Source organism: Equus przewalskii, chromosome 22 (genome assembly GCF_037783145.1).
Source record: "Equus przewalskii isolate Varuska chromosome 22, EquPr2, whole genome shotgun sequence".
NCBI classification, from domain to species: Eukaryota; Metazoa; Chordata; class Mammalia; order Perissodactyla; family Equidae; genus Equus; species Equus przewalskii.
In genome coordinates this window covers 7,589,838-7,617,221 of record NC_091852.1, presented here as the reverse complement: position 1 = coordinate 7,617,221, position 27,384 = coordinate 7,589,838, and the positions used below count along the sequence as shown (strand labels likewise).

Below are 27,384 nucleotides of genomic sequence, written 5' to 3'. Positions count from 1 at the left end.
CACTGGGGGTGGTTTCCCTCCTGGGTTTGGGAAAGGGTGCAAGAACAAGAAGGGAAATCTAGGACAATGGACCTCTCAAAGCGTAGCCATAGAAACTAGAATTAGGAAACCCAACTTATTATTTCAAAACTTCATCTCTCCAAAGAAAAGTTACCCAAACACCTGAGCAGAAGTGGTGGAAAGAATATGCGAGATTTAAGAAAAAATACCTGGGCTTAACCTTTTTCTTCTGGAATTATTTCTTCCAAGACTTCTAAATGTATAGTTCCAGCTTTCTCTATCAGTAAAATGAGGGGACTACCACCCATCTTTTCTCTAATTGTAGGCAATTAAGATTATATGAATTCCTCAGAAGATGAATGTGGTGAAAATTCAAGGGTATTTGTATTGAATCTGTCCTCCCTACCTCAAATTTTTAAAATAATGGAAATTCTAAGTATTTGCCATTAAAATAGCAAAAGATAGTTATCATTTGCTGACTCGATCCTCACTACTTTCAGAGCATATGCGGTATGAGACATCTTGTCAACCATATGGTGTTCCGCATGTAAGAGGGCTAAATATTTAATATTCCACAATGGTTTACCATCAATCAAGTTGGGAAGAGTTGTACGCAAACTCCCACCTCCCACAGCAGAGGTGAGTTCCACTTTAGCTTTTCTAGCTAACTTGATTTTCTCTGGTGATTAGCCTTCTATCCAAATAATTCATTTGTTTTATTGTCCACTGAGTAAAAGTACATGAGCTGGTAAAAAACCAATGCTGGTCAATTAATCTCTGCTTAAAACTCCCATATTGGGATATCTTTGTGCCTTTGATGAGCCCATTTTTCCAATTATCTAAGTCCCACTTTCCCCCTTCTCTCCCCAAAGATCCTAATAATGGCCTTCCTGCCTTTAAAAAAAGCTGTTATGGACACTTCTAGGTTTTAGACTTGCTAATCATGGTTGTATTTCCTCATGCAATTGCTGCACCTAGACCTAGCAATGCAAAATAATTGTAATAACAACAACAATTAATAACAAAAATATCACATAGCATGTCCTCAGTATATACCATTTATTAAGCATTTACATACTTTATCTCTAATTCCCATCTCAATCCTACATATATGTAATATTATCTCTTTTAACAATCAGGACAAGGACCCAGAGAGGCTCAGGAACTTGGTCAAGATCACATAGCTTACTAACCAGCAGAGATGGGATTTAATTCACATCTTTCTGAGTGCAAAGGCCATGCAGTTTTGTGTAGCACCCCCTCTACAACCTATGTGGAAGCCACACTCACACTGTATCCTCAAAATCAAAAGGCTATAAGAGCTGTGTGATGTGGGGGAGAAACAGAACTGTTCAGGCAGTCCTCTAAGCAACTGAATGAACACATCTGATAAGATTGTTTCTTTTTTTTTAAAGATTGGCACCTGAGTTAACATCTGTTGTCAATTTTTTTCTCCTTCTCCTTCTCCTTCTCGTCCCCCTCCCCCTTCCCCTTTCCCTTCTCCTTCTTCTTCTCCTCAAAGCCCCCTGGTACATAGTTGTATATTCTAGTTGTAGGTCCTTCTAGTTGTGCTATGTGAGACACCGCCTCAGCATGGCTTGAGGAGCGGTGCCACGTCCAGGCCCAGGATCCAAACTAGCGAAACCCTGGGCCACCAAAGCAGAGCACGCAAACATAACCACACAGCCACAGGGCCAGCCCCAAGATAGTTTTATTTTGGGAGTGGCCCATAATTTTTCCACTAATCCACTAGTAAAAATTAAGCTAAACCAAGTCAAAATATAAAGAACAGTGAAGCACACCAACCTAAAGACTTTTCCTTTCTTAACTTAAAAAAAAATTCTTAGGCATATTGAAAAGTTGCAAAAATAATATAACCTTCACCCTTCTTCCCCTTAGGTTAGCGTATTGTATAACCACAGTACAGTTACCAAAATTAAGAAACTAATATTAACACCACACTATTAACTAAAGCACAGACTTCATTTGAGCTTACCGGTTTTCCCACTACCATTCTTTTCTCTTTCAGAATCCAACCCTGGACCCCACATTACCTTGGTTAATTGTCTCTCTAACCTGTGAGTGTGCCCCTGTCCTTCCTCATCCTTCATGACTTTAACACTTTGGAAGAGCACTGGTAAGTTATTTTGGAGAATGTCTATCACTTTAGTTTGTCCGATGTTTCCTCAAGATGTGAATGAGGTCATGAATTACTGGGGAGAATACCACAGAGATGATGTGTCCTTCAGTTCATGATATCAGGGGGGATGTGATGTTGGTATGCCTGTACTGGTGATGTTAACCTTGATTGCTTGGTTAAAGTGGCGTCTGCCAGTTTTCTGCACTATAATGTTATTCTTCATCCCTCTGCAATTAAATATCTTGAGGAGATACCTTGAGACTATGCTAATATCTTGTTTCTCCTCAAACCTTTGCCCACTAATTTTAGCATTAATCTATGGATCTTGCCCACAATAGTTATTATTGTGGTGTTCTAATCACAGTTTTCTATTTCTGTCATTCTTTCAACATTTAATAATTGGAATTCTTCTGTAAGAAAGAGCTGCTCCTTCTCCATCTTTTATTTATTTATATCAGTATGGACTCATGGATATTTATTCTGTGGAATATAATCCAAAAATATTGTTATTTATTGTTTCTGTTCCAATTGTTCCATTTTGGCCATTGGCAGTTCTTTCAGGTTGGCTCTGTGCCGTTCCTAGTGCCCTATCTTTTAGTTTTTTGAGCACTTCCTTACTTTCTGGTGCCATGAGATGCTCCAGGTTCATCTTGTGATTTCCCTGTCCTAGCCCTAGAATCAGCCATTTCTTCAAGGAGCCCTTGTTTCTTCATTGGAGAATAGTATTAGAAACCAATATTGAGGGGCTGGCCCCGTGGCCGAGTGGTTGGGTTCGCGCGCGCTCCACTGCAGGCGGCCCAGTGTTTCGTTGGTTCGAATCCTGGGCGCGGACACGGCACTGCTTATCAAACCATGCTGAGGCAGCGTCCCACATACCACAACTAGAAGAATCCACAACGAAGAATACACAACTATGTACCAGGGGGCTTTGGGGAGAAAAAGGAAATAATAAAATCTTCAAAAAAAAAAGAAACCAATATTGAGGCCTTGAGTGTGCTCATTGCTACTGGCGTATCATTGCTGCTAGGGCATCTCTGTGGACAGAACTTGGACACACACACACACATATATATTTACTTCTGCATCCATTATGTATTTTTTAAAAAATGAGTTCAAATTGATATCTCAGATTCCAATGGTAAAGACTTCTCTTAATATTTTATCCAATATCTCCCCAATAAAAGAGTCAAGAGAAATGAAAAAAGTTTATGCATTTAAGTGGTTTCCAGCTATTGTCCAGGCCAAGGGTCAGCAAACTATGGCCAATTGTCTGTATTTTGTAAAATAGATTTATTGGAACACAGCCAAATGCATTAATTTAGGTATTGTCTACAGCTATTTTCCACTAGCATAGAATAATTGAGTAATTATGACAGAAGCTGTATGGCTCATAAAACTGAAAATATGTTTTGTGGTCCTTTATAGAAAAGGTTTACAGATCCCTGGTTGAAGCTATGACTCAAATTTTCATTTGGGAGATGGAATGGAAAGAATATGGGTTCAAATTCCATCCTTCCTCCAACAATTACTAGCCATGTGGCCTTAGGCAAACCACCGACCCTCTCTGAACCTCTACTGCCCCCTTCCTTGCAGGGTTTTACAGAAGACTAGAGACTAAGTGAGTAAAATTCCTGGCACATGACAGATTCTCACCTAATTGTAGCTAGAATTACTTCTTCAGGTTGACTGTTCAGAATTTGGAATGGAATTTTGCATGAAAATAATTTATTTTCAGTGGCAGTTAGATGACTAATACAGTCCACAGAGTCTGTCTGGCTCATAGGGTTTAGGGTTTGAACCATAAGCCTAAACTCAATACTCACTCAATCACTTACTAGCTGTGGGAACCTGTGGGCAACTAACAACATTTTTGAGCTTGTTTTTCTCTCCATACCAGGGTGATATCTTCATAGGCTTATAAGAAGTTATGTCTATGCATATTTTTATCCCATGGTCCCCAACACCAGTCAGACAACCAAAGCTTGGATGGCTGCATCAAAAGTAGAATTGCGATGAATTAAAATACATGTTCCTGACCTTAGCCCCAGGGATTCCAAATCGGAAAGTCTAGAATAGGGATAACACTAAGCATTTGTAGCTAACACCTAAAGGGATTTTGTTGCAGGGCCAGTTAAACAGTAGAAAATGCCACACAAATTCCCTCTGTGATCTCATGTCAGCCCTACACCCTCAGCAGTGTCCTGCTCTCTTCCTCTCACTCAGGTGAATGCTTGTCCCATTAAAGGGTTTCTCAAATTTCTATGGGAAAGGAAAATCTCCTTCTTCTGACACCCTGCATTGCATCCATTTGTAGGAGATTAGGTCCCACTGGACTCTACAAACTAAGTAAGATTTCCCATGTTTCAGAAGGAAATCTAACCTGTTCCTTAAATAGCCTGCTCTTTTACAAAAAATATACTCTGTGAGCCTTTCCTCATTGTATTGGGTCAATAAATACGAAACCAAGTGCCGAGTGAGGGTGTGAGGAGAAAAGAGGGGACAGGAAGATGACAAGGGACACTAGTAAAGAGGACAGCAAATTAAAGAAAGCAGAGGAGACCTGTCCCCCCATCTCTGATGACCCTCAGCTGACCTTTCACACACTGCCCTGCTTGGCAGTGGGGCAGGGTAAGAAGCAGAGACTGAAGCAGGTACTGGGGCCCCTGACACATAGCTTGGGCTCACAGTAAGGTTGCAGACACAGGAAAACCCAGGGGGTGGGAGCTGGGATGAAGATTCCCAGGACCTTTTGGATGTGAGGGACACACATCACTGTGATTCCAGCATATGCCATGCCTGAATGCACATAGGCTGGGACACCAGCTCAAAAGGCAACACTCCATTGCTCACTCTTACACACCAGCAGAAACCAGGAAGCAGAGGTGTGTCCAGAAGCAGGGATACAATGGGGGCTGTGGAGTTTAGTGGTGCCCAAAGAGCAGCTTTCAAACTATCTTAAGCCTTCATCCACCAAAATCTTTTTTTAATTGGAATGAAATTCACACAACATAAAATTAATCATTTCAGTGGCATTTGGTACAGTCACAATGTTGTGTAACCACCACCCATATCAAGTTCCAAACATTTTCATCACCCCAAGAGAAAACATCATATCCTTTAATCAGTAACTCCCCCATTACTCTCTCTTTTAATGGTTTTACAGTGAAGGGTAGATTTTCTCTACAATGAGATTTTATGTAGCCACTGTTTCAAGAACTTTAGCAAACTTTGGGTTGAAAGGGCACAGGAACATTCTCTCTTCAAGTGGGAGCAGCTTTCTGGAAAGACCTAAGGTAAGCTTTCTCTTCTCCTGCCCCACCCAGTCCAATGGGAACAGTACCAGGCACTTCCACTCACACACACACTGGACTGGTCAGTTTCATGTGATCAGCAGCCATGAGAACAAGGGTGCATCACAACTGCTCTGAGAGGAACAACTTAAGCACCCCACAGCCTGAGTCACTCCCGCAAATGGGTCCGGACAGAGGTGGGTTCTTACCCGCTGCTTCTCTGGGTCCACATAACGAATGCCAAAGTAGTCCTTCTCCAGCAAGCTGTAGTAGTTGCAGATGTGGTCAATGAGAAACTGCCCTTTGGTTTCCCTCTGCAAAGGAAGCACATTTAAGTTTCAGCCAGAGCTCACCTTGTACAATGATGTCTAAAATTTGCCTCCTTCACTCCAATAGGTCTGTGCTTAGAGAAATGCATTCATTCACTCCAGTCGCTGGAGCAGGGAGTTCCAAGCTCTTTCAATCACCAACCACAGTGAGAAATATATTTTGCACTGTGAGCCATTACACACACACACACACAGAACCAAAGGAACACCAAAAAGAGGAGCCAAAGAGACACTAAACAATACTGTGCATAGATGCAATGCACTCTAATATGCTCTATTTTATTCTGTTATGTGCCATTTGATTTTTCTAAAGCTATTTAGGACTCAGAACACTGATTTCACAACTCAATACCTAATGGGGACCCTTGGTTTGAAAACCCACACACAATTCCACATACAATGCACCTGACTTCTTGCTGTAATTGCTCGGTAGGTATTCACTCACTCAGTCCTCACAATGACCCTATGAGGAAGGTACCCACTTTACATCTGAAGAAACTGAGGCATAGAGAGGCTCAGTGGCTTGCCCAAAGTGACATAACATGTACAGAGCAGTATAGGACTGGACCAGGGCCAAGAGGCTCCAGAATCCGGGCTCCTACCACACTACTTTGTCTCCCTGGAGCATTGGTGAATCCACTGTGACTCTGCTGGAAGGCCCAGTCTGAATGGTGTGGAAATGCAACGAATGGCGACACCCTGACTCTCACGAGGAAAGGTGGAAAACCTGTTGCCTCAGGCCTCAAAGCCACTGTATCACATCCATAAATCAACACAGAAAGGCACTGTGGGACGTTGAGGCAGGAGGGATCAGCACTGGGCCAAGATAACCTTGGGCAAACTCCCCAGCTGTTTCCACATCAGTAAAATGAGTTGGCTGGACTAGATGATTTCCAAGTTGGTTGGATTACTTTTCCTTCTAAAATTCCAACCAAATCTGATTAAGATAAATACTATTACCACAAAATCCTCTTAATACCAAAGACTCTTCCAAGCCCTCATCAGGATATTTGATAAGATTAATTTCTGCTTCAATCAAAGTCACTGACAGACCCATGGAATGTTTTAGGGATGGAATGTGACCTATAAAATAAATTAAGAAATTACAGACATTAACTGAACCCCTCTTCCAATCCACTAAAAATAATTTTGGAAGATTAGTGTGATCTATGTTGCATGATTATCTTTTCATTAGAAACTATTACCATCAGCTCGGAGGGTTGATGAAAAAGCAACTCACTGGCCTGGGATGCACTGCACTGAATGAAGGACTGAGGCTTATAAGCACATATGGTGATATGAAGCCTCAAGTCTCCCGAAATCACTTTGCAGTTTAATTTTGAATGAATTTTGAGCCTTTACATTCTTTCCAAGAGAAATTCTATCTGATGTGGCTCAAAAGGGACAAAACATCAAAATGGCATTTGTTTTTAGATTTCTGTAATTGTTTTTAACCCAGGAGGCTCAGATGACAAGCTATATCTGATAATAGCCGAATCCAGTGCCCAGAATATAACCAATGAATTTAGTTCCTTTTACAGATTTAGTCTTCAATCCATCCATTGTAAAGAGGCTGCTGCAGGATCAAATCACTAAACATAATGTGTGAGTCCATCATTTTATGGCTGGATTGCCAAGGTCTCTGAAGGAGGATTTGCTGGGGTGGACAACCCCCACCATGTACGATACATGCCAGATGTGTGGGTCAGGGCAATGCCTCGTAATGACGTCGGAGTAAGCAGACCTTGATTGTGCCTGACAGCTACTGCTGGCACTTTGCCCTGAAGATGTTCTCAAAAGCGCAGCAAAGATTTTTTTTTTTTCCTGAGGAAGATTAGCCCTGAGCTAACTACTACCAATCTTCCTCTTTCTGCTGAGGAAGACTGGCCCTGAGCTAACATCCATGTCCATCTTCCTCTATTTTATACATGGGACACCAACCACAGCATGGTTTTTGCCAAGCAGTGCCATGTTTGCACCTGGGATCCGAACCAGAGAAACCCGGGCCACCAAGAAGTGGAATATGCGAACTTAACTGTTGTGCCACCGGGCCGGCCCCAAAACAAAGATTGTTTTAATGATTAAACACAGAAACCAATACATATTCTGCAGCAATAACTCCTTAGACGATCTAAGACCTTGAGAGAAGGAAGTGCCACTGCAGACAATGTGGCGACTGGAGTGAGCAGTGTGGCCGAAACAGGGATCACTGCCTTCCTCAAGAGCAGGTGAGGCCAGTTCCAGTGGTATCTGCCACCAGGTGGGTTCTAGGTCCCTGCTCCTGAACACACCACCCGCAGGGCAGCAATGCTGCAGAGCAGAGGCCTCAGCCTCACCCAGGAGGGAGCCTGTTGGAAACACAGAGTCCCAGGCCCTGCCCAGACCCTCTGAACTAACCTGCCTTTTAGCAAGTTCCTGGGTTATTCACATGCTCATTCAAGTGTGAGCAGCATTGGTCTAGGAGAATTTCCCTGACACAGGAGAAGTGCAAAAATTGTACCTGTCTCCAGAGGTCACTAGAACAAAAGCCCATTTTCCCTTGAGAATTGTCTGTTTCTCAACTCAGAAAAGTCAGTCTTGCCCAACCTCGAGTACACAAACTCCCTCTGCCTTTGTCAGAGGCAGGACCCTGCAGCTCCACCCCTGAGTCTGCTGTCAGCCAACCTCATCATCCTGAGATGCTCCATGTCACTGCTTCGCGCTGAGGAAGCCAGCGTGCAGCCTCCTGTTCTGCTCTGTTCCTCTCCTGCCTGGAACTGTGGACAGTGTTCTTAGGCCACGTAAGTTGCTAGTACTACCATTTCTGTGCACTAAGCCCAGCTTTGCACTAAAGACAAGGCCATCCAGGCCCGGTACCAAGGGCTGGAAGCGATCCTTCAGGGTCAGGTGTGTGAGGGGCAGAAGTCCAGCTCCCAGCCCCACAGTGTCACTTCAGGCGAGGGGCTTGGGGGTGAATGCTGGTTCTGCCCTCCACATCCCACCCTTTGGAACCCTGGTGAACTGACTCAAACCCTCCATTCACTTCCTCCTGAGCTTCCTGGGGGGAGAGGGCATTGTTGACTGCCCTGTCCTGCTGCCTAAGCCAGTGCCTGGCACACCGGATGGTATCAAGTGAATGAATGAGGTGTTGCTTTCTCTCCTGGAAAACCTGGGGTCTGGGAACTGACAATGAGCCCCCGGCAAGAAAGCAGAGTCCTTGCACTGGAGATTCTGCAAAGAGAGAGGAATTAGTCAACTTTCACCCAGATCCTTCAAGGTCTACGTGGAGAAATAGTTACCAAAGATTCTAAGTGTAAAGACTTATTTTTAATGTTGAAATTCTGTCAATTCTCCCACAAGATAGCAGCTGTACTTTCAATACAGACTGAATAGGGGAAAGTTACAGAGATAATACAAATTCTTTAGAGCTGGTGCCTAAGTTGTGTTTTATTAAACACAACTGTGTTTCACACATTGGAAAAGCAGTAGGACATGAATGTGTGAGCAGGGCTTATCAGGGGGCAGTAGGTTATTATAATCTGTACCTCACGAAAGTGCCTTAAGTCTAGACTCTTGATGCTGCCTCTTAATGAGGTCATAGAGTCAGAAGTGCATGGACAAAGTTGAAAGAAGAATTGGTTCAGCACACATTTAAACTTGTGTCCCTCTACTGGTCCTCACCGCCTGTAGCGCACTGTGGATTGATATTTTTTCACAAATACTGTACTAAAATATTGCGAATACAATTGTAATACTTTAATGTGTTAAAAATCTAAACCAATGCTAGTCAAGTTATGGTTTATGGACTGTGCTGTGTGTTACTAGTTCATGACATAAATCAGAAATTGAGTGATTTATTTTCAGTGTTTTTTACAATTATTAGTCCAAAATAGATCGGGGGAACAAAACCTAGGACTGGTCTCTCACCAGAGAGAGTTTGAGATGCTCTGATCTAAACTGAGCTACCATGTTTGGGCTTCTGTTTGGGATTTCTTCACTCCAGGAGCCTCAAAGTGTGAAGGGGCTGGGTCCTCTCTCCACCTTCTCAACCACATTTTACACGATTCTTGGTGTGCGTGTGGATCCCTGAACACCTTGCAATAACCCCACATTCTCTCAGGGTGCCCTCCCATAGGTGGGAAATGAACCTAATTTTTGTAATCACAAACTAGCCTACTTTTCAGAAAATCCCACCTCGCCTCTCCCACACAAACTATGTACTAGAAAAACAGAACAAGCCACTATGTTCTAGTCTTGTTTCCACCACTTACCAATTGGGTGGCCTTAAGCAAGTCATGAAATCTCTCTGAGACTTAGTTTCTTCTTCTATAAAAGGGGAATTATGATGATAACTTTCAAATCTACACCAATGGGTTACTTTGAGGCTCATTCATGTGTTTGATAAACATCTACTATACAGCAGGCATTGGGATAAGGATTAGAGATAGTGAGCAAAATATAATTTATACTCTCACAGACCTTAAAACCCTGCGGTTTGTAAAATGTGAAAGCATTTTACCAATGTAAGATGTCATTATTAACAATACTGAGAATATCTTAAACTTAAATCTTTGTCTCTAATTTCATAGATCCTTCTAGATACAAGGAAGTTGAGAGGAACAGGATTCACCTCCCAAAACTGGCCTGAGTGGTAGAAAAAGTGAACAAAGAAACAAATAATTCATTTATTTCCCCTAATTCCTCTTGACTCAATTGCTGATGATGTATTTACTTCAACTCTCCAGTTCAGTGGTAAAGTTAAAACAATAATATATTTGTGCTTAAAGAAAGAGCAAGAGAAATCAATTGGTAAGTCAGCAATGTCTTGTCTTCAATGGAAAAGTATGGTGGATTTCAATCCTCAATTCCTAAAACTCTAGGCCAAGACAGTTTGCTACCTTTTAGATACTGGTTAAGTGAGGCAAAGAGTACTAACCCCAAAATACCTAGTGTATTGTTATAAACTAAGTTTTAGAGTTTGAATATCTACCTTCAGGAATGAAGGTATGAACATAATAATGATAATTACTATTTATTGAACATTTACTGTACACCCAGAACTGTTACATACTTTGCATTTAATCTCTTTACAACCCACTGAGGTAACTACTATTCTCCCATGTTATAGATTTTAAAAACAGACTCAGAAATGTTAAGTTTGTTTGTAAGTGTGTCAAACCCAGGTCCAACACCTACGCCCAAGCTGTTGTAGGAATTCAGTCCTCCTATCTTCCCCATTCTCTATGTGGACACAGAAGAAAAGAACAATATGGGGATCTGGGAACAGTATCAAGTTCCCCAGTTCTTAGAATTTGGACACTGGCAGGAAGGAACACTAGGTCATCTACCACCACACCAGGTCCAGGGAGAGGCAGTTTTATAAAACACACACCACATTATAGTAGACATCATTGGTTAATTTCCAAGCATCCATACAACCCTGTCTTCCCTACTAGAACCCAAACTTTGTTCAGGTATGTACATGTGTGTGCATACATATAACACATACACACACACACACACACGGGTACATACAAAGTCCATGAGCCTCGGGGTACTATAACCCACCCCTACCTCCAGTTTAGGTCAAGAAGACATGAGGGGCAATTGACTGGGGTTTCTGGGATGGCTCTTGTTCACTCTTCTGAAAGACCTTCAGGAAGACACTTTGCCTTCACTCTGGAAGTCATTATACAAAGGCCTGAGGCCTGGAACTGCTGCAGCCATCTTGAAATCGGCCTGAAGATGAAGCCAACACAGGGTTGAGCCAAAATACTCACAGGAAAATGGAACTTCTGTCTCCAGGTTATCAATCATGAAGCTCACCCTGAGTGTGAACTCCCAGTGATGCCAACAAAATTCTTGTTTCAGCTAGTACAAATTGGTTTTTCTGCTTGTTGCACCCAAAATGTTCACTTGGAAGAGAAGGTGAATCAACCTCAGGCCAAGTAGAAGAGCATGGAAAGGACAATACTGCAAGTGTGAAACATGATCACAGAGGTTATCGACTAATGAACCACAGAACCAAGTGCATCTACCAACATGTCTATTCAGTCAGCACAGTGTTTTCATATTTTTAAGTTGGGAGACTGCACAGAAAATCTGGATGCTGGCTGCTCTGGAAGAGCTGGAGGGTCTGGAAGCTGGCCCATAAAGCTCTGCTGGAGCTCAGTATTAGCTGCCCCTTCCACAGAGAGTGAACCTTGCAGTCTACCATGTTCCCCTTCATCCTAGTGTCTTCCACATCTTCCATTTCCCACACTTCCCAGGACCCCAGAAGAACTGAGTTTACAACCCTGATCTAAGGCAAACTAGAGGCTTTTGAAAGGGTTCCTTGAAATGTTTTCCTTAAAACCACTTGGGAGCATCTACACAGAGAGGAAACATCCTCAATCTACACCTTTTAGCTGCCTTCTAAGACTGTCCAGCCACTGAAGTCCTAGGACTCGTGGGAGGAGGAAGGGCCCAACACAGAACAGGCTTAAGGGAGGATCACTAAGAAGAGGGGAGCAGGCAACGGCTGGAAGAAGCAGACGCACAGATCCTGGACACTGGAAACAGTTCATCTGGGGGCTGGCACTGTGGCCCCAGGAGCCCTCTCTGGCAAACAGAAGTAGGACTGCAAGACCTCACTTTCTGATAATAAAGGCTGTGAGGTTATTGTTCAAACAGCTCTGTGGCTTGGCACCCTATGCTAGCCAGAGTTGTTCTTGAGGAGAAGGTACAGCCTGCACATATGCACATCCGGAGAAGACAGAATTGACAGTCTCTGATGATTCTTCTACCTGGGAAGGAGGAATCCAACTCCCACAGGGATACCTAGAAACTCCAGAGGGATTCTGGATAACCACAAGGCCCTGAACAGCAACTGAATCCTCAGGGCTCACTGCCAAGAGTATGTCTTCTAGGGACAGGTGGTTGCATTTCTTTCATGAATTAAGAGCCTCAATCCATTTACCTTCATAGGCAGATAAACTAAGAATAGTAATGAGAAATTGGTGAACTAAATAGTTTTCCTTCTATTGTGAAGGACACGCATTTCTTAACTTAAGAAAAATTGTGGTTTAATTGAACAACATAAAAACATTCTGTTTATATCGCCGCTAAAAAAATTCAAGTATATTTGTATAAATTCATTAATTTTGTTATGGTAAGCACCACAGCTTTACCCAAAACAGAGCATTTCTTTAGAAAGAAATTAGCTTTTATAATTGGATTTTAAATAGCAAGTGATGTATTGTTTTGTTAATAGTTCTTTCCCATTGCAGACAGTAACTGGTATTTGATATTTGGCTGTGACATAACATTCAGAAAATCGCATCATCCCAGGACAGTGAGGAAAGAAGTAATATTAAAGTTCTTTAAATGAGGAGAAAACTAAAGAAAAATAAGAATAGAGGGAGAATCCATTTTCTCACACAGAAATTAAAAGTTGCTTTGAGCCACAACTAGAAGGACCCACAACTAAAAGTATACAACTATCTACTGGGGGGGATTTGGGGAGAAAAAGAAAAAAAAAGTTGCTTTGATTTGTGTTACTCAAACATTTTCAGATGAACGAAAGGTAATGCCAAGGTTTGGGGAACCTGCAGTACCCAATTCTGCACACACATGTTACATAGTAATAATCAGTATATTATGGCTAAGGTACTTGAAAATATAAGCTAGATTGATTAAAAGCATTTTTGTACACAATAAACCTTCATAAGTTGGGGAATGGGAAGGGCATGACTGCAGGAGTGACCTAAAAACCAGAGAATAACAACAAAACTACCACCAAGCCAGACACTCGTTGGGATAGAAAAATCAATAGTTACCTGAAAGTGAGCATCTGTCTAAAAAACTAAAGGCAAAGCACAAGTGGCCGCCTCGCCCAGCAAGGCCCTTTGGTAGAGAGTCAAAACACAACTGCCAATCTCAAGTCCATGGTGGCCACTATGCATTTGGAGAAGACAGAAATGTACTGCCATCCTCACAGCAAGAGGCTTAGAGTTATCAAGGTTGGGGAAGATAAAAGGGCCCCAAGGAAGAAAGACAAAGAAACAGTGCAACTACAAGAAGGGAGAACAATCATAACAGGTTGGCCACTGCATTGTCTGGGTCCTGAATGGTGTTTCTGAGGGAATGGCATGGTTGAATAAGCAGGCAGAGTGGCTTGGAGTCGGTAATGTTTCCTTTTGGTTTTCTCCTGGGTGTTCTCCACCTCCATTACCTCTCCTGTGTTCCACAGCTTTCATTCTAAAAGATGGCTTGTGTGCATGGGGTCATTTCTCTTTTGACTGGCACACAGATCCATCCCAATGCTTGGGGAATCATATTTGGTGTGTCAGCTCTTCTTAGCAATTTCTGCCACTGCTCAGTGCTCAAAAGGTTCTTCCTTCCCCATCTTTTTTTCTTCTTCATGTTTCAAGATTTAGTGCCATTGCCAGACCCAGTTCTTGAAGCCACTCACCTCTGAATAATATGAAAGCTTTCCAACGCCAATTCTTTCTAAAATTTCAACAAAGTATTTTTTCTCAGGCTGAGGAAATAAAGGCTTTGAAAGCCTAATTAACTTACCCAAGGTCAACACAGCTAGAAAGTAGCAGAGTCAATATTTATACCCAGGTCTGCTTGATTTGGTTATTATAGCCAAATTTTTAAATGTTTGAAAGAAATAACTTCCTCAACTTGATAAAGAAGGTCTACAAAAGGCCCATAGCTAACATCATACTTAAAGAAACTAGATGCTTTCCCCATAAAATCAGGTCAAAGCAAAATGTCCCCTCTGACTATATCTATTCAACATCATACTGGAAACTACACCCCAGGAAAGCAGTGGGCGAGGGCCCAGGGAGAAGAGTGGGATCATGCAGAAGAAAGACAGTGCTCCTTCCCCCACCCACCTGGCACTCCATCCCTTTCATCTCCCAGACAACTGTGCAGAGAAAGAGGTGGTGTCTGTGAAAGGCATGCAGGTCTCCATGATTGCCCAGAGTGCCCAACAGAGAGGGAGGCAGGGGCTGGGAAAGGTGCACAAGTGAAAGAAGGTGCCCCTTCCCCCATCAGGCACTGAGCTCAGTGATCACCCAGAGCGCACTGGGGAGAGAGAGGCGGTGGCTGGGAAAGGTGTGCAGGTGAAAAAAAGTGCCCCTTTCCCCTGTTGGCACTCCAGCTCCATGATCACCCAGAGTGCAGTGGGGAGAGGTGGCAGCTGGAAAAGGAGTGCAAGTGAAAGAATGCACCTCTTCTCCCACCTGGCACTCGAGCTCCATGATCACCCAGAGTGCAGTGGAGAGAGAGAGTTGGTAGCTGGGAAAGGTGTGCAGGTGTAAGAAGGTGCTCCTACCCCCACCCAGCACTCCAGCCCTTTGATCACCCAGAGCTCCACACAGAGAGAAAAGTAGAGGCTGGGGGAAGGGCAAGTGAAAGAAAACACCCCTCCCCCACCTGGTGCCCCAGATCTGCCTTCAATCAGAGTGTCACATAGAAGGAAAAGAAGTCAGTGGCTAGAACAGGGGAGCTCTGGATCATGCTAGGCACAGAATACACAGGGCCTGAGCCCCACCCAGTGGTGCCAGGTGGAAGCTGAGACTAGATAATATCTATGTGGAGGCAAAAATACATGCCATCAAGCAGTATGAAAAAGTACATTAAGTCTCCAGACCAGAAGAAAAGTGACAAGCACCCAGAAACTAACACTGAACATACAGAAATTCATAACTTAAATGACAAAGAATTCAAAATAGCTATAATAAAAAATTCAATGAGTTACAAGAAAACACAGAAAGACAAATCAATGAATTCGGGAACTTCTTCACAAGAGAGATTGAAAGTATAAAGAAGAACCAATCAGAATTGTTGGAGATGAAATACACAATGGATTAGATAAAGCAAAATCTAGAGTCCCTAAACAACAGAGCTGAAAATATGGAGGACCGAATTAGCAATCTAAAAGATAGTAATATAGAAATGTTTCAGATGGAGGAGAAGAGAGAACTACAGACTAAAAAGAAATGAAGAAACTCTCAGAGAAATAGCTGACTCAGTTAGGAAATGCAACATAAGGATTATAGATATTCCAGAGAGGAGAGAGGAGAATGGAGTAGAAAGCTTGTTCAAATAAATAATAGCTGAGCACTTCCTAAACCTGGGGAAAGAGCTGGAAATACAAGTGAATGAAGCCAGTAGATCTCCTAATTTCATCAATGTAAAAAGAACTACAACAAGGCATATAGCAGTAAAGCTGGCAAAAGTCAATGACAAAGAAAAAATACTAAGAGCAGCAAGGCAGAAGAAAATAACTTACAAAGGAATCCCTATCAGGCTTTCAGTGGATTTTTCAGCAGAAACCTGAAAAAAATATAGGAAAAGGGCTACAAAACCCTGAGCAAGGAGATGAATAGGAAGGCAATAATCAGAAAATGGCAGTTCTCTATCAAATTAGGTTAGTAAACACCTAACTTTAACATTAAGGATAAACAGAAGGAAAACACCAAAATAAAAATAATCTCATCATTTTAACCACAAGTTTACAACACAAGATGGAATGAGATATGACAAAAATAACTTAGAAGGAGAAGAGGAAAGGGACAGAATTGGCATAGTCTAAGGAAATAAGAGTCTATAAGAAAATGGACTATCTCATCTACATAAACCTAATGCTAACCACTAAACAAACAATTAGAACAGAGACATATATGATAAACAAAGAGAAAACAAACAAAACCACCATAGAGAACTAACTAATAAAACTGGTTGCCAAAAATACACAGGATGAGAAGCAAAGGAAATGCAGAAGAACCAGAAAACAAGCAATAAGATGGCAATATTAAGCCCTCATATATCAATAATCACTCTAAATGTAAATGTATTGAATTTTCCAATCAAACGACACAGAGTGGCAGGATGGATTAAAGAACAAGATCCAACAATATGCTGCCTCTAGGAAACACATCTCAGCTCCAAAGACAAACACAGGGTTAGAGTGAAGGGATGGAATATGATTCTCCAAGCTAACAGAAAACAAAAGAAAGCAAGTGTTGTCATATTTATATCAGACAAAGCAGATTTCAAGACAAAACAAGTAAAGAGAGACAAAGAGGGCAGTATACAACGATAAAAGGGACACTCCAACAAGAAGACGTAGCACTTATAAACATATATACATCCAACACAGGAGCACCAAAGTACATAAAGCAACTATTAAGAAACCTAAAAGGAGATATCAATGATAACACAATAATAGTAGGGGGCCTCAATACCCCACTTATATCAATGAATAGATCATCCAGACAAAAGTCAACAAAGAAATAGAGGAATTAAATGAAAAACTAGACCAGATAGACTTAATAGATATATACAGAACACTCCATCCAAAAACAGCAGAAAACACATTCTTCTCAAGTGCACACAGAACATTCTCAAGGATAGATCATATATTTGGAAACGAGCCAAACTTCAATAAATGTATGATGATTTAAATCATATCTAGTATCTTTTCTGACCATAATGCTATGAAACTAGAAATCAACTATAAGAAAAAAGCTGGGAAAGGAAAAAAAAATATGGAGACTAAACCACATGCTACTGAACAAGCAATGGATCATCAAAGAAAGAAAGAGAGAAATCAAAAAATATCTGGAGACAAATGAGAATGAGAACACATCAAATCAACTCATAGGGGATGCAGCAAAATCAGTCCTAAGAGGGCAATTTATAGCAATTCAGGTCCATGTTAACAAATAAGAAAAAGGTCAAATCAACAATCTTAAACTGCACCTAACAGAATTAGAAAAAGAAGACCAAACAAAGCCCAAACTCAGTATAAGGAGGGAAACAATATAAATTAGAGTAGAAATAAGTGAAATTGAAACAAAAAAGACTGTAGAAAGAATCAATGAATCAAGGAGCTGGTTCTGTGAGAAGATAAACAAAATTGACAAATCCTTAGTCAGACTCACTAAGAAAAAAAGAGAGAAGCCTCAAATAAATAAAATTAGAAATGAAAGAGGAGAAATTACAATGGATACCATAGAAATACAAAAGATTATAAGAGAATATTATGAAAAACTATATGCCAACAAACTGGACAATCTTGAAGAAATAGATAAATTCTTAGATTCTTACAACCTCCTAAAACTGAATCAAGAAGAAATAGAGAATCTGACTAGACCCATCACAAGTAAAGAGATTGAAACAGTAATAAAAAACCTCCCAAAAAACAACAGTCCACGACCAGATGGCTTCTTGGGAGAATTCTACCAAACATTCAAAGATTCATTGCCTGTCCTTATCAAATTATTCCAAAAAATTGAAGAAGACGGCACACTTCCTAACTCATTCTATGAGGCTAAAATCACCTATCCCAAAGCCAGACAAGGACAATACAGAGAAGGAAAACTACAGGCCAATATCACTGATGAACATAGATGCAAAAATACTCAACAAAATATTGGCAAACTGAATACAGCAATACATTAAAAAGATCATACACCATGATCAAGTGGGATTCATCCCAGGGACACAAGGATGGTTCAGCATCTGCAAATCACTCAGTGATACACCACATTAACAAAATGAGAAGCAAAAACCACATGACAATCTCAATAGATGCAGAGAAAGCATTTGACAAGATCCAACATCCATTCATGATAAAAACTCTCAATAAAACGGCTATAGAAGGAAAGTACCTCAACAAAATAAAGGCCATATATTGACAAACCCACAGCCAACATCATACTCAATGGGGAAAAACTGAAAGCCATCCCTCTGAGAAGAGGAACAAGACAAGGGTGCTCACTCTCACCACTCCTATTCAACATAGGACTAGAGGTTTTGGCCAGAGCAATTGGGTAAGAAAAAGAAATAAAAAGAACCCAAATAGGCAATGAAGAAGTGAAACTTGCTCTGTTTGCCAACAACATAATTTTATATATAGAAAATCCTAAATAATCCATTGGAAAACTATTAGAAATAATCAACAACTACAGTAAAGCTGCAGGATACAAAGTCAACTTAGAAATATCAGTGGAATTTATATACTTCAATAATGAACCAATAGAACGAGAACTCAAGAATACAATCCCATTTACAATTGCAACAAAAAAATAAAATATCTATGAATAAATTTACCCAAGGAAGTGAAAGACCTATACAGTGAATATTATAAGACATTATTGAAAGAACTGTATAATGACATAAAGAAATGGAAGGATGTTCCTTGCACATGGATTGGAAGAATAAACATAGTTAAAATGGCCATACTACCTAAAGAAATCTACAGATTCAATGCAATCCCAATCAGAATCCTAATGACAGTCTTCAGAGAAATAGAAAAAAGAACCTTAAAATTCATTTGGAGCAAGAAAAGACCCCAAATAGCAAAAGCAATCCTGAGAAACAAGGACAAAGCTGGTGACATCACAATTCTTGACTTCAAAACATATTACAAAGCTGTAGTAATCAAAACAGCATGCTACAGGTACAAAAACAGGCACACAAATCAATGGAACAGAATTGAAAGCTCAGAAATAAAACCACACATCTATGGACAGCTAATCTTTGACAAAGGAGCCAAGAACATACAACGGAGAAACGAAAGTCTCTTCAATAAATGTTGCTGGGAAAACTGGACAACCACATGCAAAAGAATGAAACTAGACCACAATCCTTCTCCATACACAAAAATATACTCAAAATGCACCAAAGAGTTGCAGGTAAGACCTGAAACCATAAAACTTCTGGAAGAAAATATAGGCAGCACACTCTGACATCAGTCTTAAAGGATCTTTTCGAATACCCATGTCTACTTGGACAAGAGAAAAAAAATAAACAAGTGGGACTTTATAAGACTAAAGAGCTTTTGGAAGGCAAAGGAAACCAGGATCAAAATGGAAAAACAACCGACCAACTGGGAGAAAATATTTGCAAATCATATATCTGACAAAGAGTTAATCTCCATAATATATAAATAACTCATACAACTGAACTACAAAAAAACAAACAACCCAATCAGAAAATGGGCAGAAGATATGAATAGACATTTTTCCAAAGATGATATAGAGATGGTCAATATGCACATGAAAAGATCCTCAACATCACTAATCAGGGAAATGCAATTCAAAACTACACTTAGATATCACCTTATGCCTGTTAGAATGGCTATAATCATGAAGACAAAAAATAACAAATGTTGGAGAGGTTATGGAGAAAAGGGGACCCTCATCCACTGTTGGTGGCAATGGCAACTGGTGCAGCCACTGTGGAAAACAGTATGGAGATTTTTTCAAAAAATTAAAAATAGAAATACCATATGATCCAGCCATCTCACTACTGAGTATTTATCCAAAGAAGTTGAAATCAACAATACAAAGAGGCTTATGCACCCCTATGTTCATTGCAGCATTATTCACAATAGCCAAAATGTGGAAGCAACCCAAGTGCCCATTGACCAATGACTGGGTAAAGAAGATGTAGTATATATACACAATGGAATACTACTCAGCCATAAAAAGACAAAATTCTCCCTTCTGCAACCACATGGATGGACCTTGAGGGTATTAGGTTAAGTCAAAGAAGTGAGACATAGAAAGACAAACACTGTATGACTTCAATTATTTGTGGATCATAAACAAACTTATAAAGAGAACAGTTTAGTGGTTGCTGGGGGAAGGGGAGTAGGAGGTGGGCACAAGGGGTGAAGGGGCACACTTATATGGTGTCTGACAAATAATAATGTACAACCGAAATTTCACAATGTTACCAACTATTATGACCACAATGAAAAATATATTAATAAAAAAGAAGCTAGTCTGAAAAGGCTGCGTACTGCACAGTTCCATTTATGATATTCTGGAAAAGGTGAACTACGGAGACAGTAAAAAGATCAGGGGCTGATGAGGTTGGAGTAGGGAGTGAACAGGTGAAGCACAGAGGACGTTTAGGGCAGTGAGACTATTCTGTGGGATAGTTCAGTGGTGGATACAGGACATCATGCATTTCTCAAAACACAAAGACTATATAAACAAAGTGGAACCCTAATATAAACTGCAGACTTCAGTTAATAAGGTATCAGGATTGGTTCATCAACTGTAACAAATGTACCACACTAATGCAAGATGTTAATAACGGGAGAAAATTCAGGGATGGGGGGGATTATATGGGAACTCTGTACTTTTGGCTCAATTTTTCTGTAAATCTAAAATTACTCTAAAACATAAAATCTATTAATTAAGGACGAGAGGGATGGAGGGATGGAGGGAGACAGGAAAAAAGGGAAGGAGGGAGGAAAGGAGGAGGGGGGAGGAGGGAAAAGAAAGAAACCGTAGAGCACCTCAGGGGGAACATTAACATAAAAATTCCAAATCAGGAGACTGACCAAGAAAATAATCTTGTAATTATTCCAAATAAAAGTAAACATAAAGATATTTTCTTTCATTATTTGAAGTTCCAAAGGAGAAAAATACATTTTTAAGTGATCCCCACTCCAGTAGCCAAGACAAGACGTTAAGCAAAGTGCTTTCAGAAGTCAGCTGTCTTCATGGATCGGCACTTCCCGAATTTAAATACATCTTCATTTAACACCTGCTTTTCCCCTTAGTCTAGCCTATGAGCTGCAACATTCATTTTCCTAACAAGCCGTGTGAACTGACATGCCAAGCCCTCAGGGCCTCATGGTCTCCCTGAGCTGCACCAGGAGATGTGAGCATCCCCTTCTCTTCTCCCCAGATCTGAATCAGCAGGCGTTTGCTCAGAACCTCCTTAGTGCCTGGCACATTGGGCAATGCTCTTTATTTATGTTATCTCAACTATTCATATGATTTAATCTACAGGAGCTAGTTGCTTTTCCATTTTCTAGGAGAGGAAGATCAAGTTTAGGGAGGTTGAGTAAGGTCAAAGAGGAAACAAATGGAAGAATTCAGGTTTGAACCCTAGCTCCTCAGAGTCCAAAGAGAAAACACTAGAATTATTAATAGTTAGGGAGCAGTACAAACTTGCATATTAAATGAGGCAGAATCATGGAATGTTGGAGTTTGACAGTAGTATAGAGAGAAGTCGATTCAAATCCCTCATGTCAGAAATGGGGAAACTAGACCCAGAGAGGTTAAGATGAAATAACACAAATTAGTGTTGGAATTTAGATTTAAAATCAAGAGATGGAACCAAGATGTATCAGTCAGCATAGGTTAGGTTAGGCTGCACTAACAAAGAATTCCACACATCAGTGGGTTAACACCGCAAAGGTTTATTTCCCACATAGAATCTATGGCCAATGCTGATTGGCCAGGGGAGGGCTTTTTTCATCATTGCTTAGGGGTCAGAATGATGGAGGCCTCCTCTTGACAGCAGCTTCAACAATCACCCCATCAGTGGTAAAGGAATGTGCTGAATCTCACAGTGGCTTTTCAACATGTCACTTCAGCTCATTAGCCAAAGAAAGTTAAAAATCTTGCCTAACTTTAAAGAGGGAAGGGAACTGAAATGCCATGTGCCCACAGGATGACAAATGGAATGCTTGTGAAGAATCCTAATACCTATCGTACTACGGCTGGTTCAACACTTTGCTTAATTAGCATAATATGCCAGGTTTGCCCTCCAAAAGAGTATTTTTTAAATACTTACCTAAAAGAACAACATAGCCACCTATTTTACAATCCTCATAAATTTACCTTGAGCATCTCTATAATGACAGAAGGAATTCAATGAGTTTGGAGTCCATGATCCAATTGAATAGCCCACCACTAATATTATTTTTAAAATGACTTGAGAATATAAGGCTCCAAGGAAATATGGCAATAGTCAATTAGGAGCTGCCATTCACACACAGGGACAAAAAAGAGATTGCTTTTGTTTATAGAAGGAGCTTATGTAATGCACCCAGGAGCTTAATACGGAAGATAAAATTCCTCTGGAAATTGCACATAATATACACTGACCTCAATAGTTTAGAGACAACCAGGTCCATTTAAGCATAGGACTCTTCCATAGTCCTGGCTATCTGTCGAGAGCCTGGGGCAGAGGGATTCCCAGCTTCTGAGATAATCTGACAGGGCAGCTCTTGGTCCATCTAGGATGGTGAGGTAAAGCAGCCAGAACAAGTGGTGTTGAATGGTTTGTGGAGAAACCACTTACACAGTTAGCTAGGCTTCACTCAGGTAGGAAAGAAATCCCCTCAACCAAGGTCAGTAAGAAAAGACAACTGAACAAAGGCAGAGAGACGAATGTAAGAGAACACTGTGCACACGTAGCCCTAACGCATCCATGGGTGTCCACACGGCTCTTTGCACACCTGACACATTTAAAGAACCATAGATCAATAGCAAAACTACTTGGAAAGAAATTCAATTCTTCTTTATTTGTTTTCAAGGAACATTAAAGAGAACCCACGATCTAACCCACAACACCATTTCCCAAAGCCCCTTAGCCTCTCCACATGTTCCTGTAACCTCTAGGTGCTGGGAAAACACCTTTTTCTCTAAAATTCCCTCCCCAGTGGCAAACCCACAGGCTTTATCTTTCATCTCTCCACCTGCCACCTCTCCCCTACTAATATGGAGGTCGGTGGCCTCCTTTACAGCAAGATATAACCTTTCCTCTCCAGGAGAGAGGAGGAAGGGGAAACTGTGAAGGCCAAGCAGAAGGGTGGCTAAACACTCCTGTGTGCTCTGAACTACAGGGGTAATGTGGTTTCAAAGAGCACGTGCAATGGCCCAAAGTGTATCACTGTCATATTCGGTGCAGCTTGCCCGAGAAGCACTCTGAGGAAGTTGAGAAGACTGGACAGGGAAAGGAGATCCCATCAGACAACAGGTCAGCCCCAGAATGTCTCCACTACTTGGCATACACATGTCTAGACAGGGCCTCCCACAGGAAATTATAATTTAGGGTGATAAGTAATATGACAAAGGTCAGAACCATAATAGGAATAACAGCTACAAATTGCTGAGTGCTAATTATAAACACGGGCCTGTGCTGAGAGCTGCATGGAGACTGTGTCATTCGCTCCTTCCAACAACCTTAGCACCAGCCTTATTTGGGTGGATGACCTTCTAGAAATGTATGATTTCCACCCACTTCCATTCCTAACTCTTCTAAGCTGCATTTTTTCCTCTCAATCTCTACTTCTTATTCTGGTAAAAGATCAACCCTGCATGGTCCATAATTTCTGCTCTGTGAAGGCCTGATGCCTCATTCCAGAATGTTCTCACATCAGTAGTCAGGCGATCAGCAGGCCTGTAGCCCACACAGCCCCTGAAACTCCTGAAACAACCCTCTGTGTGCTGGGGGATTCCTGCCTGCACACACACACATGCACGAGAACAATTTATCACAAACATTTAAAGACTGAAAGGCGTAGGCTGGGTTCCTGATGATCACACTCCCTCTTTCTTCCAGTGATAGTCACAAAGGAGAAACATTATCTTGGTTGTATTTATATCTCTTCTGACTACACAGCAATCCTAGCCAATGAGGTTTTGTTTTTTATGAAACTAAACATAGAATGAGTAATGTGAATTTTAACAGCCATTATTAGCTATTACAAACTCTCCTCTGCCTTGTTTTTACTCTCTGCAGCAGACACAAGCTTCCTGAAGAAAGGAAAATATCAGATGCATCCACCAGCTCTTCACACCTGAAGAACATGCTGGTCCATTGGTTAGTGATGCACAGCACGGAGCCTGACAGCACCATGTAAACACATGAGAATGCAGAGAAACGCCTGTTCAAAAACGAGTATAGAAGTGTGAACCACTTCAGGACTCTTAAGAAGGCATGCAAAGATATTCAAGACACAACACAAAATGAAAAAAAAGATTAGAAGATGGAATGAACAATTTTGGGAAAATTCCCTTTTTTACATATGCATGTATATTTATACACATGCATTTATATATACATATCAACACAACGAATAATGACTTAAAGGTTAAAAGGCTAAATGTTTATGGTGATATCTATGGGAGATGAGAGTCAGGTTATTTTTAGTTTTTCTTTGTGCCTATTTGCATTTTCTAGCTTTTCAATGAATAACAAGCATTAGATTGGTTATCAGTGTAACGTGTTTCTTTCTAATCGCTTTCTAATCATTAAGGTTTAATCACTGGTTTACTCTTGGAAGGGGACATACAGACTATCCTCCCACAGGCCAATGGCTATAAGTATCCTTAAGATTCGCACAAGCCAGAATTCAAGTTATTATCATATTATCGGGAAGTCCCACCTCCTTTTCCTCCAGGAAGAAGGAGAAGAAGAGACAAGAAGCTGGGTGTCATGAGGATGTCTCTGATCTTGAAGTCCCAGTATAGGTGTAGAGATCCCTGCCTCTGCAAAATGATGGCCATGGGCATGTTACCAACATTCGTGGGCCTCAGGGTGCCCACGTATGCAACAGTGGGCTGGCCCGGATAACGGTGAAGGTCATTCCCAGACCTGAGCTCCAGCAGTTCTGGGCGTCCACACCATCTCCCTCAGCAGAGGGCTGCCCCACTTTGACTAGGGCTGAAGCATATTTATTTGCATCTAAATGTAACTAGCAGGGGTCCCTGAAAGTTGTATGATGGGACAAGGAAGGGGCAGCTCAGAGATAAAGAGAGATGATGTTGAAAGTGTCCATCACCCCTCCTCCAAGCCAATGCCTGTGATGAGGGTAGGACCAGAGCTGACAGAGGTTTTTAGCTTGAAAAGTTTGTTGGGAGTGGGGTGAGACTGCATGATTGGCTCTACTTTCTGTCCTGATGAAAATTCTGCCAATTTTACTCAGTCACAGATTATATTAAATAGTAACGTATGGATGGGGGTGGGGAAAATGGGTGAAAGTGGTCAAAAGGCACAAACTTCCAGTTATAAGATGAATAAGTTCAGGGATGTAATGGACAGCATGGTGACTATAGTTGATACCATACTGTATATTTGAAAGAAAAGATTTTTAAATTTCTCACCACAAAAAAATGTTATAACTCTGCAGGGTGATGGAATTGTTAACTATATTTATTGTGGCCATCATTTTGCAATATAAACATAAATCCAATCATTGTGTTGTACACCTTAAACTTAGACAATGTTATATGTCAACTATCTATCAATAAAGCTGGAAGAAACAAAATAAATAGAAAAATACCATGATTATCTCCAATATCCAGAGATTAACAAGATTAATAACCAGGGAATAAACCAGAAAAAATAACCTACGCTTCATTTTACATAGCTAATTTCTTATCTTTTGCATCACTTCTATCACATACCATTCCTTCTCCCCACTCCTCCTACCCTCAACACATGCACACTTTGAGAAGTTGGGCTTGAGATTCATGCAAGGCAGCTAGGCGTAGGAATCAACAAAGCAGATAAACAGTATTGCTTAGAAACTGCACATATCTCCAGACTTCCCAAAACATAGAAAATGGTCCTTCTCTGCTTCTTCTGCCTCCAGTCAGGGAACACCATCTACCTCCCTCCACCCCACACCTGCTAGCTTCTATCTCTTTCTATGAAGGGCCTCCCATCTCTCCTCACCATCTAAATGGCCAAAACTTGGAAGATGAGAAGGACAAAAGTCAGAGGCCACCAAAGCCAGAGAATTCTTCACGATGAGGTGAAGTGTCTCGGAGGACCAGTCTGGAAGCCTTACTCTGGGTCCACTGCTCCACTGCACAGTGGATATACACATGCTTTGTGCAAACAAGGAGAACCAGCACCCCAAAGATTCCACCTAGGCCCCCTGGGAGGGAAGAAAGTCCCCACAGGTAACAATCACTGGTTAACTATAAAGATCTCAAGAAGGGAAGATGAGGTGGCTTTTCTCATGCAGGCCAAGGAAAGGTCCTGGTGATAACCCTCCCAGTTCAGGACACATCTTTCAACCCACGAGTGCTGCTCCCCCAAGAAGATGCACCTCGGAAAGTTGCTTCCTTGGGCTTTGGACAATGCACAGGAGTCAAAGGGTCCTCACTTGGTGGTTGGTAGATGCTACCCGATGCCAACGAGGACACACCTCACTGAAGAGAATAGGCAAAGCCAGAAATGGAAGCTGTATGTATCTCCTGTTCAAGCAGCTGAGTTTTATTTTTTCTTGTTATTGCTTGTTTTTGATTTATTTTCCACCATTTCCTCCAGTTCATTTTATCATTCAAATACTATGCAAAATGCTCCCCCACCATGGTTTCACTCGTGCCCTCCCTGCACAAGCCCTCCCCTTGACATACCAAAACCCTGTTGTTGACGTGTTCGCCTGCTTGGGCTAGAGAATTTGCTGCAGGACCTGCCCCTACATCAGAGCCCTCACAGACTACCTATGCCCTCAAGGACACCTCTGACCTCTGATGGCATCTGAAATTGATGAAACACTGCCTGGGGCTTCTCCTACTGCTGTCCTGTGTGACTGTAACTCTTGTTTTATTTCTTCTCTCAAGCTTTCTTTTCTCAAGTAAAGTTATTCTTCTTTGAATTCTCATTGGGCTTCATAGAATAATTTGTACATAGTAGATGATTAAAAATATTTAGTAAGCAATAACAAAATACCATTTTTACCCATCAATTTCACAAAACCAAGAAATTCTAAAAATAGCCACCCCAACAAGAGTGCAACAATGGAATTACATCCTAATAGAGGTCAAATTTAAGTTGGGTATGAGAGAAAAATTTTAGATATTAATTAGGGGATTTTTTT

The 27,384-nt window shown here is 41.2% G+C and overlaps 1 protein-coding gene across 17 annotated transcripts in view; it reads right to left on the bottom strand.

Annotated features, from left to right (window-relative positions):
- FRMD3 (FERM domain containing 3) overlaps positions 1 to 27,384 on the bottom strand; it is a 285,855-nt gene that overhangs the window by 135,440 nt on the left and 123,031 nt on the right. For 16 of the 17 annotated variants that reach the window (XM_070590805.1, XM_070590811.1, XM_070590803.1 and 13 more), the window contains one exon: positions 5,640 to 5,744. In XM_070590805.1, coding sequence (XP_070446906.1) covers positions 5,640 to 5,744 — 105 coding nt within the window. Of the gene's footprint in view, positions 1 to 5,639; positions 5,745 to 27,384 lie in introns of those variants that run through there. The other variant, XM_070590816.1, reaches the window with a different exon arrangement.